Source organism: Euprymna scolopes, chromosome 35 (assembly GCF_053919585.1).
Source record: "Euprymna scolopes isolate OS-2025 chromosome 35, ASM5391958v1, whole genome shotgun sequence".
NCBI lineage: Eukaryota > Metazoa > Mollusca > Cephalopoda > Sepiida > Sepiolidae > Euprymna > Euprymna scolopes.
Genome location: NC_136516.1, coordinates 19944139 through 19963552, shown reverse-complemented (window position 1 = coordinate 19963552; position 19414 = coordinate 19944139). Strand labels below are relative to the sequence as shown.

At 33.7% G+C, this 19414-nt stretch overlaps 1 protein-coding gene across 1 annotated transcript in view; it reads left to right on the top strand.

Annotated features, from left to right (window-relative positions):
* Positions 1 to 19414, top strand: part of LOC145259723 (uncharacterized) — a 79494-nt gene that overhangs the window by 31470 nt on the left and 28610 nt on the right. The window contains exons 6-7 of the mRNA XM_080117410.1: positions 5905 to 6067; positions 7271 to 7297. Of these exons, the coding sequence (XP_079973536.1) occupies positions 5905 to 6067; positions 7271 to 7297 (190 nt within the window). The remainder of the gene's footprint in view (positions 1 to 5904; positions 6068 to 7270; positions 7298 to 19414) is intronic.

The following is a 19414-nucleotide window of genomic DNA, read 5'->3' as shown; positions in this document are numbered from 1 at the left end:
AACCTAGGCTCTATGTAGATATAAGGTTATGATATGGAAAGACACAGAAATGACTCGATTATCTTTCTGAGTCATGAACGCGTCACACATTTTGAATACTATGGGTCATTTGAAAAAAAAAGAACAAATACATTTTTTTCCACCATTCACCATTGTTAAGATAGACCTGAAGGTGGTCAGAGTTTACATCCTCTGAAATGTTGTAAAAATAGCACTCAAGATGAGAACAGTATTCCGAAGAATCCAAATAATAAACAAAAAAATGTATATTTTTAAATACAAATATTCAATGTGCGTGCTTAGCAAAGAAAATATATTTGAAACAAAAGCATGATGGATAAATGAAAGAAATGCACTTCTGGGCCTTGTTACACCAAATAGTACAGAAAACATTGTTTATAGGATACGTACTGTGGTTTGAGTGTTGGGAAGTTTGGCTCCAATTAAAATTAATAGCTCTCGTTTTTGGGAGGCTCCATATAATGACCAACTTCTGGATATGAGCTTCACTCTTGATCTGAAATGGAGCACATACATCAAATCTGTTGCCAAGGTTGCTGAAAAAAATGATTGAACTATTGTCTCGCTCCAGTAGATATCTCATTCCTGATGCAATCTTCTATCTGTATAATAGCAAAGTACGTTCTAAAATTGAGTTCTATTGCCACAACTGGATAGGAGCTGTTATCTTGCCTTGACAGAGTTCAAAACTGGCTTCGAAACCTAGTAGGTGATACCCTTTTCTCTTCCCTGCAAACTCTTTCCCACAGAAGAGACATTGGGAGCTTGTATGGCAAGTGCCCATCTGAGCGTCAATCTATGATCCTTCCTTTCCAAAACTTTCACCAAAAAGTTTCTTTCCTAGAACTGCCTGCCTATGGAACACTGTTCCACTGACCTGCTTTTTGGCCAACTACAACATGGTCACCTTTAAATCCAATATAAACAAGTTCTTGTTGAACTGTTTCCTCAAATAATCAAATTACACCAAATTTCCAACACTAACGATTACTATTGCCCCCATGACTACTGTACACTCATTAACTCTTATCCTCGAGTAGCTTCCGAGCCTTAATAAGAGGTGACTCTTTTGTAAAAAAAAGGTGCGACTTTACAGCATGGACCTTGTTGTCCATGACAACCGGCTTCCACTTCTATGGGTCCTGGATATGACCTTAAACTATATCCGATGGTGAGGCCCCAGCTTGCGGGCTTTGGGGAGTGTGGAGCCACCCTTTAGTTGCCATTGCTCCCAGGTACACTCTGACCCGGAGTGGTAGTACCTGTTAGGGTCCCAACTATGGGTTAAATAGAAACCGACTTGAAAAAAAACATATATTCTATTAAAATATTTTTCTTCAAAATAACTAGATTTGGCATTAAATAACCTGAAAAGGGTTGAGATGCCGTAAAACAAAAACAACCAACCAACCAGCTTCCACTTCTATGAATGGAGGCAACATGTTGCTGAGTAATTTACTGATGTTTATTTTTTGAATATCATTCATGATGATTTTGTCGGCATTCGTTTCCCTGGTATCTTTCTATTTAGAATTCTTCCTAGACGGATATTGGGTACTTATATTATATTAGGGTCCACGTAGATGTTGTCAACGTCTCTAAGTGAAAGTGATTCTGTGGCACGACCTGGATTCGAATTTGGCACACCCAGGTTGTCAGTTTGTGTCATTAACCACTGAGCTACCGTCACCTCCCTGGTGATAGTGGTAGTCACAGTAGTGACGGCATCTCAGTCCGCCATTTTTAATATGAAGCGTGTTTGCTGATGATGCACGAAAAAAAATATGTCTGTACTTTTGCAGTTTACGGACCATGCTGAAATAATAACATTATTTTAGTTGGCAGGAAAAAAACAAGTAACATATGGGAGGAAATGAAGAGGATTTATTTGAGAGAACAAGGGATAAAGAAAGACCTGGCCAGAGATAGGTTAGTTTGGTAGTCAATTCCTAAAAGCCATCCAACACATGCCAATATGTAAAACGGATCATTTAGATATAAATTCTCAAAAATCTAGAGGTAAAAAGATGATATTCTATTCGACCACATCATTTGGTCAAGATTGGCTGCTCTTTTTGACTTCCGGTTTCAGCTCCATTGATGGGATGACAGTGACAAGCAAGATATGGTCCCTTCTGATTGATGATTATCTTCCTCTCAGATAACATGAAAACATCCCTCCTCTTTTCCAATGTTAAGAATGGTTTTCTTGTCTGCTTGATCATATCTAATTACTCATCCAAATGGACAGCAGAAACAGGAAGTCAAAAAGAACAGCCCCAATTGAAATGAATGGCTCTCGTCTTGAGGAAGCTCCATGTCTTGAAAAGCTTCTGAGACTGACCTTCACTCCTGATCTGAAATGGAACACCTACATCAAATATGTTGCCAATATTGCTAGAAAAATGTTTTCCTCGCTTTACTGCTCCGATGCAATCCTTTATCCGTATAAGAGCCAGGTACACCCCAAAATGGAGTACTGTTGCCACATCTGGGAAGAGCTGCTCGGCACACCCTATCCTGCCTTGACAGAGTTCAAAATCGACTTCAAAACCTAGTAGGTGATGTCCTCTTTCCCACAGAATAGAGACGTTGTAAGCCTCTCTCTGCTCTATCATTATTTTCATGGCAAGTGCTCGATTGAACTCTAATCTATGTTCCCCCTTACCAAAATTTCACAAAAAGCACTTGACTAGCTACAACCACTTTATACAATTTTCCCCACTCTCTATCTGTGCCTAAATCTAAACTCAGATTCCATGAAAAAAGCTTCATTCCCGGAACTGCCCATCTGTGGAGCACTGTTCCGTTGGCCTGCTTCCCAGTTGAATACAACATAGTAGCCTTCAAATCCAATGTAAACAAGTTTTTGTTGAGCCGTCCCCATAAATAATCAAATTCTACCCAATGTACATCATTAATGATTACTAAACAACCACCTTACATACATTAACCCTTATCCTTGAGTTGCCTTCGGGCCTTGATAAGAGGTGACTAACAAGTAAAAAAAAAAAAGCACTCTTGACCATAGCCTATCATTTTGGTTCAAATAGAAACCTGGAATTTTGGCTGGACAAAAATAAATGTGCTAGGACGTTAATCAAATGAAAATATCGATAGTTGTGCAATTGGAAAAAAAAAAAAAAATTAATGAGGTTAAGATTTTTTTTTTTGTTTTTTTGAAAGGTTGTTATTTTGGGAAAACAAAACAAAACATTGTATTGTTTTTTTAGATTAAAGGTGCAACATCCGTCAGTGCAGGTAAAAAATAATAAAAGATAAAGATAAAATTCAGGAATTAAAGTTTCTATCTCATCACGTGAACAGATTAAAACTGTGAAAAAAATGCATGATGAAATAATGAGTGTGACTTTCTCAGAATAGAAAACAAGTCAAAAAGCACAAACAATAAAAAGGCACGTGCTTGTGCCTTTTTGACAGGTTTAGTGTTGACTTTTGCAGTTTACAAACCATGCTGAAATATTAACATTATTTTAGTTGGCAGAGAAAGGCTAAGTAAAATATGGCAGGAAGAGAAGAGAATGGATTTGAGAGAAGAAGGGATAAATAAAGACCTGGCCAGAGATAGGTTAGTTTGGTAGTCAATTCCTAAAAGCTGTCCAACACATGCCAATATGTAAAACAGAATTTGAAGCTCAAAGTAATAAAATGAGATTCTCTTGAACCGCATCATTTGGTCAAGATTCAATGTTCTTTTTGACTTCCTTTTTCTGTTTCATTGACAGAACGACGGTGAAAAACAAGATATGGTCCCTTTTGATTGATGATTATCTTCCTCTCAGATAACATGCCCCTCCCACCTCTTTTGCAATATTAAGAATGGCTTTTTTTGTTTGCTTGACCATATCTAAAAAGAGAGAGAGAAAGAAAGAAAGAAATGTCCACGAGGACTTATGACAAAAAAGGGGCAGAGAGAGCTGAAAGGGCCTCTCTGTAAATATCACTGCTGGACAACGAAGCCAAGATGAGAAGGGGAGGGGGTAAGGAGAATGTTACAGGCTACCCAAACTGCTAACCTCCCACTCCCTTCCGCACTGCTGGAAACAACTAGGTCGATAAAAAAATAAAATTCCGACACTGGCAATGGTTCTGTTGTCATAACTTGGATTGGTAGAGAGCATTTGTATTGCGGTGCATTTCCGATCTCGCTCATTGAACATTGTGCCATTTTCAGACATGATAGAAGTTTCCTATTGCACTTGGGATTTGTACACAACTGACCAACTAGTAAATGGTCTGCAACAAAAAAAAAGAAAACCGGTTTTCATCAAATGGAAATGGAATCATGTCTTCTTTTCTAGTGTGACAATTTTTCGTTCCACCCTGTAGATTATCACAAAACTTCAGTTTATTTCCAGAAAGGTTTGACTCTAAAGCCTCTTTATAACCCTTGTCTAGAATATATCCTGTTTACAACATCATGCAAAATTCATCTGATTAAGTATATTTTAACTAATATTTCTGTTAGTAGATGTGCCAGACATTCGTATTATTGGGATTCATTTTGAGTGTTATTTTCACACTGTTTCAGTTGATGTAACCCTGGCTTTCTCCAGGTGTATCTTGTCGAACTAGGGAATCTTTCTGTCGAACGCGTGGCATAGTGGATAAATACTTTGTAAAATTCAATTATAAGTTACACTCTTCTAGAGGTTGAAGATACAATCCTTAGTACGGGTGACACTTGAAATACAATTGCGAATTACTTAAGACTTCTACCCGATCATAGGTGATGAAACCAGAGCATGCGACCATCATGAATTGAATAATCGGCTCCGTTCAAAATTCCGTGCAGATTCCTGGAATCGACCAAAAGATTCCCGAGTTTGACAACAAACACCTGAAGAAGGTTGGAGGTTACATCGACTGAAAATAACATTTGAGATGAGAAAAGTAATTCAAATCATGTGAATAATACGAATTATTAATCCTTACCTCAAAAATTCAGAAGCACAGTATAAGATTTTCTGACAACGATAAAAATATTTAGGCCTCCAGAGCACTACTGAAATCGCTCGTTTGGATATGCCCAGATCAGGAGGAGGTAAATAGTGACAAATTCATGCATATGTGTGTATATGTATATGTGTACGTATGTACGTGGGTGTGTATGTATGTGTGTATGCATGTGTGTGTATATGTATGTGTGCATGTATGTACGTGTGTATATGTATGTGTGCATGTATGTACGTGTGTGTATGTACGTGTGTATGTATGTATGTATGTGTGTGTATGTATGTGTGTATGCATGTGTTTTATGGTGAGCTCCTTCTTGGCAAAAGACCCCAGCACAAGCCCAAAAGACGTTTTCGTGATAGCATCAAGGAGAGTCTGGTATTTTCGTGTTCCTGTTGACAGTTGGGAATCTCTAACATATCATCGCAAGCAGTGGAGGGCACTAATATACAAGCAGTGAAGGGCACAGAACACTTTGAAGCAGCCAAGGTAGGCCGAGCGAAGCTCAAGAGAGCATGTAAGAAACGCCAAACCTTGCCGCCCAATCATGAAGATCTTTGGATCTGTGAGGTGTGTGACCAGGTTCTGTTGTCCACAGCAGGTCTCTTGCACGATAATACGGGTTCCATTGCTGTTGGTTTCATCAACACCAATGACCGTCTTCAGTGTCATGTCTGCTTGAGAGTGTGCAAGTCGCTAGCAGGGCTGAAAAGTCATCTCCAGGCATATGGATGTTCAGTGACTAAAGGAGTGGCACTCGTCTGACAAGACATGGCAATCATCATATATGTGTGTGTATGTACGTGTTTATGTATGTGTGTGCATGTATATGTGTGTATGTACGCATGTGTGCATGTATATGTATGTGTGTATGTTTTTGTCTAATTTTTTATCTGACTTTTTCAGGTTTTCGATGGCAACCTGCAGCCACCAATAATCTTGAAACATTTTGAACGTCCCGTCATCTTCTCCAACACAAGTTCTTTGCTTTTGCTTTTCAATACTGGTTCCAAAATGTCCTCTTCCTGCTCAAATATCGGATTCAAGGCGACTTTTTCTTTCGTCTCAGGTATTTGGATTTTTATACTCTTGTTTAACAAAATTTTTTAATCAATTTTTTAATTAATCAATTAAATCACTGAATCTTAGAAAATAAATGATTTATGAATTAAGGTCGTCCAGAAAGTTGCAAAGTCAAAAGAGGGGAAGAGAAAACAGAGAAAATTCAATTACTTATTGTATATATGCGTTATTATTCTTTTGACTGATGTAACTCTAGTAAAAACAAGGTGACATGGTTCTTTAATTATTAACTGGATCTTAGAAGATGAATGATCTTTTAAAGATTGTCCAGTAAGCTGCAAGGTCAAAGGAGGGAAGCATCAATTACTTATTTTAAACACAAATATCAGATTCAAATCCTTGGACATATTTTGTTATTTACGACTTATCAGCATGGCTGAACCTTATGGGGATTTTAAACCAGGACACCAGAGTTTGCTGCTTGAGGGGTTCTGGTTTCGAATATCACTAGGTTTAACTACACTGATGAATTGTAAACAATGAAGCACATGTCTGTGGATGATTAAATTTTAAAAATGTATATGTTTGGAGACATTGCATTAGTGAAGGGAAATTTATTATTCCCAACTAGCATTAAGGTAAAAATGCTCTTTCTTATAATATAATAAAAAAAAAAGTATTTGGGTGCCGTCAGTTAGAATCGTAACCGAAACTGTAGCATTCAAAGCTGGTGACGTTACCACTGTATCAACATGACACGCATATGAACTGATTAAAAATCGAAAATAAACTAACGTATGAAATGTATGGCGACTTTTTCAATTTTGACCCATTTTTGACCCCTTAAAAACTATTTTAACCAGCTGAAGACCCATAAAAGAACGGTCCGTAAATGGCGGGTAGCACTCAAATATCTACCCTCATTATAAAAAACTATTGCAGCAGCAACGATGATGATGATGAGGAGGAGGGGGATGATGATGATGATGAGGAGGAGGAGGAGAAGGGGGACAATAACGTTTTGTTACAAACTTATTTTCTATTTTTTCTTAATTTTCTTCACATTTTTTATTTCAAATTTAATAAAATATTTTATAACATTATTTGGTTTTCTAAAATTTTCCACTTAACCGTACGGAATAATGTTTTCAAATTTACAATAGTAATAATAGTAATAATGATAAGGGAACTAGTTTTCCTTTCTATTTTTTTGTAAACATTCATAAATTTTTTCACATTTTTCTTTCAGAGAGAAGCCGGGAAAATATTCGTGTTGGTAAGTTGATATTTCATCAGTTTTGTGCATACCGAATGATACTAATGACGCCCCCCCCTCTATAAAGAGTCCTCACATTTCATGGGTGATGTTTCTAACAAATTACTGTTTTCTGGGCCAGAATCTTATTGTTGGTTCGTTTTTCATTTTGAAATAGTATTTTTTTTCTTTTAACAACTTATGTCAAGTAGCTTCATGCATTGTCTGGAGCGATTTCCATTAAAAAAAAAGGAAAAAGAGGAAATAAATTTATCAGCAGAACAATAGACAAGAAGTTATTCACAAAGAAACACAAAAGAAAGCTAAAATAGGATTGTTGATCAAGCAGTGGCAGTGAACGGAAGCAAAAGATCAAACAAAAGATCAGTCAAATATGTATTTTAGAGTTAGTTTTAGAATTGTCGATGACAGGGACAGTTGGGGAAAATGTTGGGTTCAATGGTTGATGACAGTTAATCTGTCATCAGGGAAGTTGTGAGTTGGATACAGTCAAACTGTCACCACTGAGAGGCAAGGCCTGTTAACCGAAAAATGACCTCATGCATAGTAGGTAAAGTAAGCAAGATCTGCCGAGTAGTGAGACTGTCGATAATGAATGACAACTTTTTGAAAAAAAAAAAAAGGATGAAAAAACTTTTTTCTAATATATTGAAAAATAGAAAAATAAGATGTGTATGATTTATACTTAAATCTATCTGTATTAATTAAAAAAGAAAAAAGAATTAATGCAAAAAAAGAGCTGTACGTTGCCTCTGCATAAAAAAGATAAATATCACAGATTATCATGGTTCCAAAGACTAAAATTCATTTATTGTTTTTATTGTGAAAATTATTTGAAAATAATTTTTACATATTTATTTAAATAAAAACAAACAGAAAAAAATCAAGCAATAGTAATTATATATATATATATATATATATATATATATATATATATATATATATATATATATAAAAGTGAACGGTCTGTCTGTCTGTGTGTCTGTGTACATTTCCTACAAAATAACTCTGTCAATTTTAAGTCTACAGACTCGAAATTTGATATACAGGGTACTGAGATTTGGGAAAATCGATGTGATCGGTTTTCGGCCAGAAATTTGGCTGTTAAGGGGTCAAAGTTCAACGATTTGACCTTTGAGAACTCTACCAAACTCCTTCGACAATTTTTGGTCTAAACACTTGGAATTTTAGATATAGGTTCCTTGGACATGGATCTAACTTAATAACTTGATTTGAGCCAAAAAAATAAATGTTAAGGGGTCACAATAGGGGTCAAAGTTAAAAAAATTGACCTTTTTTTTTTTTTTTTTTTGCTCAGCATACACCTCCAAACACCCGGGCAACGCCGGGAACCCATGCTAGTATATATATATATGTGTGTATACTATATTTGTGAGTATATATATATATATACTATATATGTATATATATATACTATGTATGTGTATATATATATACTATATCTGTATATATATACTTTATATGTGTGTGTGCGTATATACTATATATATATATATATACTATATATGTGTATATACTATATATATGTATATATACTATATATGTGTATATACTATATGCATATATATACTATATATGTGTATATACATATACTATATATGTGTATATACATATACTATATATGTGTATATATATCTATACTTTATGTGTACATATACTATATATATGTATGTAGATACATATACATAGTATATGTATATATATACTATATGCTATATATGTGTATACAGGGTGTCCACAAAGTCTGGCTACATTATGCAGCCAGACTTTGTGGGCACCATGTAGATTATGCAACCAGACTTTGTGGACACCCTGTATATAAACATATACCATATGTGTGTAAATATATATATGTATACATATACTATCAGATCAGACACTGATTAGAATTCAGATGAAAATCCTGATAGATATTACTTGAAGTAATACTTTCGGGGTGATCATAGCCAAAAAGGAGAAGCTCAATATTTAAGTATAGAGCAATATATAAATTTAGTCGGTTAAATTTTAAATTCTGAAAAACCAACATATAGATACATATATTCGAATCAAGAATTTATTGTTTGATAAAAGGAATATATAGAAGGGGTTATGTTAATTTCCTTAATCCATGGATTTTCAATAATGGCTCATATCTTCAGAGGAAATGAAATGCAGTTAGCAAAATGTTCAGCTGTGAATAAACACTTCCGATAATGGACTGTCCAGGTTGTAGCAAATTCCCTTTTCCTATAATTATTTCCATATAATTATCATTCACCACTCAAAAATCCATTTTCAATATTTGTGCTGAAAAGCAAAATAAGTGTCTATTCAATGGCTAAGAACACATTACCTGAAAGTATTTCCTTTAAACTCCTCGGCCTAATGTTTACAGAGAACATGAACTGAAATAGATACATTGAGAGCATTGCCAAAGCTGCTGCAAAGAATGTGGGCTCTCTCTACCGTGCTAGAAAACTACTTACGTCTGAAAGTATCCTGTACCTCTATAAGGCCACTATTAGCCCATGTATGGAGTACTATTGTCACATTTGGGCTGGTGCACCTGTTGCTTGTCTCTCACTCCTGGACAGGTTTCAAAAGAGAGTTGCCAACCTGATAGGTCCTGAACTGTCATCTAAGCTTTAGCCTCTGTCCCACTGACGAAATGTTGCCTCCCTCTGCCTGTTCTACAAGTACTTTAACAGTGAATGCTCTGATGAACTGCAAGCACTTATACCCCCTCGACGTAAATACCCCCAACAAACCTGACAAGCAGCAAAATCCCACCCCTTCACAGTAGAGATCCCTAGATGTAAGAGAGCCTTCTACTCCAGTAGTTTCTTCCCCAGAACCGCTAGACTTTGGAATTCCCTTCCGGGTTCTTGCTTCCTCAACTGTACTGACATGCAGAAGTTCAAGTGTAACATGAACTGACATCTTGCTGCCCAACTCCTCACATAGTACTCCTGTAGCTTATGTCCCTGATAGTAGCCCCCTACATCAAAGTGATAATGTGCCTTGTTTGGGGTGAAAATGTAATTAAAAAAAAAAAAATCTAGAAATACTTGTAAAATTTGCAGCATGATCTTATTGAAATTAAGTGACTCTGAGCATTGCTATTGAAAGATAGGTAAGACAAATGATTTATGTAATGGCAGCATCAAAATGTAGATAGAAACATGTGTAAGACACTTATGAAAAAAGAAAATATAAAAATTTGCCTATATATTTACAAAAGAATAAATACATAAATATAAAAAAAAAAAAATAAAAATTGTGAATTGACATTTTGTGGTAACTGGTTGGTTGGTTGGTTGTTTTTGTTTGACGGCATATCAACCTTTTTCAGGTTATTTAATGCCGAATCTAGTTATTTTGAGGAACGATTTTTAATGGAGTATATTTTTTTTAAGTCAGATTCTATTTAACCCATAGTTGGGACCCTAACAGGTACTACCACTCCGGGTCAGAGTGGACCTGGGAGCAATGGCAATTAAAGGGTGCCTCCACACTCTCCAAAGCCCGCAAGGTGGGGGCCTCACCATCGGATATAGTTTTAGGTCATACCCAGGACCTCGTGGTAACTGGAATGTAAATTTACAATATAGATACTCTTAAGTCAATAATACATCTTCATTGAGCTTATGGGGTCCTGGATATGACCTTAAACTATATCCGATGGTGAGGCCCCAGCTTGTGGGCTTTAATTGCCATTGCTCCCAGGTCCACTCTGACCCGGAGTGGTAGTACCTGTTAGGGTCCCAACTATGGGTTAAATAGAAACTGACTTGCAAAAAACAAATATATTCTATTAAAAAAAAATTTTCTTCAAAATCACTAGATTCGGCATTAAATAACCTGAAAAGGGTTGATATGCCGTAAAACGAAAACAACCAACCAACCAAATCATTGAGCTTATTATTCGCAACAATTTTAACTATTTTATAAAAATATATACTTAAAAATGTGTATAGATAAATACTTCATTTTTTTAAAATATTTTTTTATTGATAATAACTTACATACAATTGTTTCGGCTCAATATTGGCATCCACGTATATGTATACTGAGTCAAAACAATTGTAGGAAACTTATTACCAATAAAAGAATATTTTGAAAAATAAACATTAAGAGGATCTGTCTCTTATAAAGTGGTAACATTTATGAAGTATTTATTGCTCTAATACTGCACTATCGAGCTATCTCAGTTGAAACTTTCTGTTATTTATTTATATGCAATTACTATCATAATTAGTAAAATTGCAAATAGAAAACAATTATATCTAGTCTAGTATATCTATAAAAGTGAGAATGTGTGATTATGTGTGTGTGAGAGGACACTTCTCAACCTATATACTCAACAAATTTTTGATCTACAGACTTGAAATTTGATATATAGGGTATTCGGACATATGAACAATTCAAAAATTGGTTCTTGGGGGTCATCGGATTTTTATCTGTTTGTCAACTGTTTTGTACATATGCATGTGCGAATCATTCACTGTTAAGAATAAGTAGGTTTGAAAACATTTTTAAAAGGTTGTGTCAAACTGGCCTAATGGCTATCGTACTTGAACTGTTTAGAAAAAACATAATAAACACATGCACTTGTCTTAGTTTTTTTTTTTGTTTTTTTTTTACTTCATTTTTTTTTTTTTTAAGGAATTTAACATTATGTTTAACACCGGGCAATTCTAGGTACATCTTCTAATATATATATATATATATATATATATATATATATATATATATATATATATATATACTCGGGGTTTTTTTTATTCAAAAGTAATAGACTAGTGAATTCAACAAGGTCGTTAGATAGTGCTCAATAAAAAGAGCTAATAATACTTGTTTATTGTTATATAAACATGTTTACATCCCACTGCTACAAACAGCAATTTGTTTCAATCAAACAACAGATATCATCAGGCAGCGACTTGACTATTCAAATGTTCAATGAATAATGGATTTTTTAGGTAGGAACTCTTTAAAGGTTGGAGTTAAAAAACCTTCAAACACAGAATTTTAATTATAAGATGTAAAGAGGGAGGGGCAATCTAAAGAAAAACTAATAAAAAAAAATATAATGGAGAGAGAATGATGAGGAGGAGAAAAAAGAAATAGAGAAAGAAAATAAATAGAGAAAAAAAAATATGGGGAAGAAAAAGAAAAGAAAACGATATAAAGGGTTATTATAAGGAAAGCAAGGGCTAGAAGAGAAAAGAAAGAATGATGAAATATAGTTAAAGAGAGAAAGAGTGAAAGTAAGAATTAATAGGAAGGGAAGTTTAGAATGTTGAGCGGATATAGAAAGGGAAAAGATCGGCGTGTCAACTAATTTATGGACAAATATACATTATAATAACGAGACGCGTTATTACAACACAAACAAAAAATACAATCTTAGCGTTAAAAGTGTACATGTCAAAATTGACAGCGAATGTAAGCAACCAACATATTAATCATCTCACATACGTCCACGAGTAATATCAACGCAGTTTAAACATACGTCTACAATTAATTAAGCCCATTATACTAAATGATATAAGTTTAAAGGTTTCACGTTTTTATTAAATAAATATATAAAAATAATGATAAAACAATATATTAAAATTATTATTAATAATAATAATAATAATAATAGTAATAATAAAAATATTAATAATAATAATAATAGTAATAATAGTAATAATATTAATAATAATAATAAAATTAATATTTATTATCTTTTTTATATTATAACATATTTAGCCATAAAAGGGGATTGAAGAAAGTAAATAAGACTAATAATTAGAAAGAATAATCTACTAATGTTTATGTAGATAAAAAGAATACAATGCATATATATATATATATATATATATATATATATATATATATATATATATATATATACACACATATATATACACATAAATAAAGGTATAACTCTATACTATTAAGTTGAAAGTTTAAGCTAGTTAAGTATAAATATAAAGTCATATTAAATCACAAATTAACACATTCAAGACAGTATGAATAAGAACATAGATACAAAGTACACTTACATATAAATATATAAATATATTCAGGTAAAAGAAGTAATTAAATCGACAAAATACTCAAAAGTAACAACACACAGGTAGATAGTAATAAAATTAAAAATAATAAAATACATATGTATATACCCACAAAGAACAAACAGACATACATATATACATATATATATATATATAATTTTATGTATACGCATACATACATAAAAATACACAAATATATGCACACAGTCATATACTAATATACAACAACGCACACACATATATATATACCCACATAAATATGTATAATTCACATAACACACATATATAAATACGTACGAATAAAGATTATTTGACAAGAGTACAGGTAGATGCATACACACATAAATGCATATAAATGGATTGAATAAACATTATTAGGGGAGTACACAACAAAGGAGGGTGTACAAAATAAAGTATATATATATATATATATATATATATATATATATATATATATATATATATATATATATACATAAGTAAACACAATCATAAAAAATAAACGCATAGACACATACATATCCACATAGACACACAGGTATATAAGATAGGGGAAGTTAAGAATGAAATCAGGCGAGGAGAAAGTATATTAATAGTATTTTAATATATTATAGAAATCAGTGACAATTTTAAATTTATTTAAATTTTATTTCTAAACTAAATTACTTAAAAGATGGCTTTTATAATGTTTGCAATTAATTGAATTTTTGTGCTTCTTATTGAATAATTTATCTCTTTCTCTAAACGTAAGTATAAACAATTTCTCATAAAGACATAGATAGCAAGGTGAGTTTAAAGATGAACAGGTTTTAGCTTTCTTTAAAATTTTCCAATTTACTATTGGGGAGTAACCTTGCTCTACTAGTTCATTGTAATATTTAGACAAGGAAGTTCTATTTTTTACTCATTATTTTCAAAAGAGCACTTGTGACCAGTAAATCTTTCTTTAAATTTGTTATTTATCATTCCTATGTAATATTTTTTTTTGTTAGGATTTTCCTTAGTAGAAATAGTTGCTTGGTATACTACAGAAGTAACTTGACAATTTACTTTAAGAGGGCATTTTCATTTAATTCTACAGTTACACCCTTCGGTAGCAATGGGTGTGCTATTTTTGTTTAATATTTTGTTATTATGTTTTTTAATTATTTTTTCAAGGTTTTCATTACAACTATAACTAAGTTTTATTGTATTTTTATTGAAAATTTTATGTAGTATGTTACAAATAGGGAAGTGCTTTTTAATTAAGTTTAAGAATTTCATTCCTAGGTTTGTTTTAAGTTTCAGATTAAAAGGGGGATTGTACCACAGGATTTTTCTTTTACGGTTTCTATTTGTATTTGTGTTTGGGTGTGTTGGTTCTATGAACTCAATTTGCGTGTTTTTGTATCCACTATCCTTAAGGGCCCTGTTATAGAAATATTTATGTTTATTAAATGTTTCAAGATTGGAAGAATTGTCACTGATTCTTTTACTAATGGATTTGGGGATATGCTAATGGATTTGGGGATATGCTTAATGATAGATTTTGGGTGATTTGATAGGGGGTGTACATAAATTGGGTTTGAGTTTTCCTTCCTATATGGTTGGTAGATGCCTTTCCTTAAATCAAAGTTCACATCCAAAAAATTTACAGTTTTAACATCTGATATAATATCTACTTTTAACTTAAATTTACAGAATTCATTTAATATAATCTTTTTGGTTCTTTCACATTTAGGGCCGTTGGATTCCTTAATGATCATCAGTTCATCATCACGATACAAACCTATATCCATGACATTAATGTCTTTGGTTAAGTTGTATAGTATGAATAGACCTACTAAATCTGTCATTTCAGCAGAATCCAAAGACTCTATGGAAATGTCAAACAGGTCATTTTGATCATTTTTCAACCACTGATCATTTCCACTAATCAATGTAGTATTTCTACGCTACGTTATTTTAACGCTAAAATTGTATTTTTTGTTTGTGTTGTAATAACACGTCTCGTTATTATAATGTATATTTGTCCATAAATTAGTTGACACGCAGATCTTTTCCCTTTCTATATCCGCTCAACATTCTAAACTTCCCTTCCTATTAATTCTTACTTTCACTCTTTCTCTCTTTAACTATATTTCATCATTCTTTCTTTTCTCTTCTAGCCCTTGCTTTCCTTATAATAACCCTTTATATCGTTTTCTTTTCTTTTTCTTCCCCATATTTTTTTTCTCTATATATTTTCTTTCTCTATTTCTTTTTTCTCCTCCTCATCATTCTCTCTCCATTATATTTTTTTTTATTAGTTTTTCTTTAGATTGCCCCTCCCTCTTTACATCTTATAATTAAAGTTCTGTGTTTTAAGGTTTTTTAACTCCAACCTTTAAAGAGTTCCTACCTAAAAAATCCATTATTCATTGAACATTTGAATAGTCAAGTCGCTGCCTGATGATATCTGTTGTTTGATTGAAACAAATTGCTGTTTGTAGCAGCGGGATGTAAACATGTTTATATAACAATAAACAAGTATATATATATATATATATATATATATATATATATATATATATATATATATATATATATATATATTAGAAGATGTACTTGGCATGGCCTGGTGTTAATCATAATTTTGAACGAGAAATAGCCGTTGATTTACAAATGAGCATCATAGCGTCTTATTCTCTCTTGGAATAAATAATATCGTTAGAATTCAAAATATTGGACAGTAAAGGCACGTTTTTTATTTACTATTTAATTTTTAATTTTTCGTTTATATGTGTATATGTACTGTGTGCATGTGTGTATGTGCGTACTTATATGTGTATATATTTAAAACTGATGTGGCACCTTCTCATTGGCTATACCTCCTTCTCCTCCTTCTTCCTTTTCACTTTGTAATATTGTGACCAGAGTCCGGAAAAATATCATAGTCCACACCATAACCTGAGAAAATCGTTTAATAGGGCCGAAAACTGAGGATTCTAATATATATATATATATATATATATATATATATATATATATATATATATATATATATTCACTACACCGATGAAAACTGAAGGATCGGTCGAAAATTATGTACTTGTAAAAAAAGTTTTTTAATTCTTTTCATAATATTATTTTGTATTCCTGCACGTCACCAATTGAAAACGAATAAAGAAAAGTTATAAGCTTTGATACTTTTCGTATTCTTTTTTTATACATTTCTATTCATATATATATATATTTATTTTTTTTTTTTTTTTTTTTTTTTACATAGGCATCACCACATTATCAAGGCCAAGAGGCCACTCAAGGATAAGGGTTAAAGAGTGTACAGTAGAAATTGGACATTATAGTAATCATTAGTAATGAAAATTTGGTAAAGTTGATAACTTATATGGAATGGCTCATCAAGAACCTATCTACGTTAGACTTGAAGACAACCATATTGTAGTCAGCCGGAAAGCAGGAAAACGGAAGACGATTCCACAGGCGTGCAGTTCTAAGAAAAAAGCTTTGTTCATGGAATCTACGTTTAGGTTTAGGCACAGATAAAGAGTGGGGGGAATTATTGATAGTGTTTACAGCTAGACGAGTGTTTCTTGTGAAAGTTTGGCGAGGGGGGACCATAGATTGAAGCTCATTCGAACACTTTCCATGAAAATAACGATACATCAGAGACAAACTCGCAACATCTCTTCTGTGAGATAAAGGTTGCAAGGAAGAGAAAAGGACATCTCCTACGAGGCTACGAAGTCTATTTTGAACTCTATCAAGGCAGGCCAAGTCCTTTCTAGCAGCTCCTGCCCAGATGTGACAACAGTATTCCATCCTTGGACATACCTGGCTCTTATATAGATAGAGAATAGCATCAGCAGTGAGATATCTACCGGATCGATAGAAAGATCCCACCATTTTTCCAGCGGCCTTGGCAACAGATTTGATGTACGTGTTCCATTTAAGATCAGGAGTAATGGTCAAGCCAAGAAGTTTGTCAAAACTTGAGGCCTCCTGAAGACGAGAGCCATTCATTTCAATTGATGTCAGATGTGGATCAGAATGTTGATGATGTAAAGAGAGAAGCTTGGTTTTAGATGATATTGTGTGAGACTTGAAAAGGCTCGCACAATACTCCCCTTCCTAGGAAAAAAAATATATATATACGTAGTGCATATATATTTATATATATTTTTTTTTGTGAGTAATGTTTTCGGCAATTGATTTTCCATCCTGTTTTCTTTTTTTTTTTTTGCTGTTGGTGTGGTTGTTTGAAAAACGTCAAAAGGAACGGAATGTCAAAAACGAAGTGTGCTCGTCAAAAAAAGTATTTACTTACGCGTGGAAAAGGCATTTACTCTTCATTTGTTTGTATTTTTGTTGTGTGCTGAAATGTGAAAAGAGTTGCTTGGATAGAGAAGTGAATTGTTTGTTTGGAAGGAAAATTTTTGTTTCGTGTTGACGGTGTCGTGTGTCCAGTTGCCATTGTCTTCACATGTGAGTCAGCGGTAGTGTGGGCATTGTTTGGACTGGCGCTAGTCGCGCATTCGTTCTTGTTGAACGATGAGTTTGGTTGCCGGCTGTCAACGAAACTTCCAAGTTATGAGTTTATCAGCGTGCGTGGTGCACCTCAACTCGTATTTTTGATTCAACTTCTTCCTATGTGTCGATAGGGATGTCCTGTTTCTTTGTTGTTGCGTCTGCTGTGCGGGAGGGAATGTGTATAGGCCTATGTAATTTTACTCCTCGCGTTTGTTGCAGGGTAATCTCAGGAAACCGTGAAATGTTTGTCGAGCTCGAATTTTCTTTAAATTCGCTATGAAGTCGACAGCTCCGTGTTCGTTTTTTGCCGAGGGTTTCGTCATTGTTGTTCGTTGAGGTCCTTGTCGGTAGCAGTTTTCTTGTTGAAAAGTTTGTTTTTTTCTTTATCAAATAAAATGCGCGTCTCGCTCAAAACAACTAATTTAAAAAAAGGTAGGGTCGCCATGCTTGTTCGCTTTTGCATCAGTCGGGCGCCAGTTTGTTGTGGACTTGTGGCATAGGAGGCAATGGTTGTTCGTCTCGCGTTCGGTTGTCACCATTTTGTGGTGATGGTGTGAAATAGGGAAATGAATTGTCTCAAGGAAGAGACAAACGACGTGTTAAATTGAATTAAACGAACAGGAATTTCTTTCGTGAAAGAAACAAATGAAAGAAAAGGGTACCACACGTGGTTAGTTTGGCATGCGTCTCTCGCTGTTTACTGGTGAAGAAAGTCTATAGTTTGCCGTGCGTCTCTCGTTATTAGCTGGTGAGAAGAAAGTTTATAGTTTGTAGAGAGAGAGTCTGTGTGTGTATGAGTGCTTCGTTCAACCTCATCCATTTCATTTAAATAAAGGGGTCACCAAATATGTCGCGGACCATATGGAAATAAAGACCCCTTCAATTGATGGATAAGATAAATGTCATTTATTTGCTTTTGAAAGAATGAACGTTTTAGTTATAACATGTGTTCATGTCCGCGCGTGTGTAACCAATGTTCGTTGCGGGACTGGTGTTGTAGAGAGAAAAGGAAATGTGTGTTCATCTCAAGTTCGGGTCACTATCGTTTGTTTGCGCGTGGGAAGAGAAGTGAGTGTTGTAGTGAAAATGAGAATGATAATCCAGCGTATAGACGAAGAAGAGGATAGAGGTTTAGCTGTACGCCATGTTAGCAGTCAGCTACGCGAAGGTGTTCTCAGTTTTTCTCTCTACAACACCAGTCCCGCAACGAACATTGGTTACACACGCACGGACATGAACACATGTTATAACTAAAACGTTCATTCTTTCAACAGCAAATAAACAACGTTTATCTTATCCATCAATTGAGTCTTTGTTTCCTTCAATTCCATTCGTTTCATTATTTTCTTGTGGCAAGCTAGGGTATTATATCCTGGTCCGCAACAATATATATATATATATATATATATATATATATATATATATATATATATAAAAGCCAAGTATATATATATATATATATATATATAAAAGCCAAGTACGTCCAAGGATGGAGTGTACTGCTGCCACATCTGGGCAGGAGCTGCTAAAAACAGTCTAT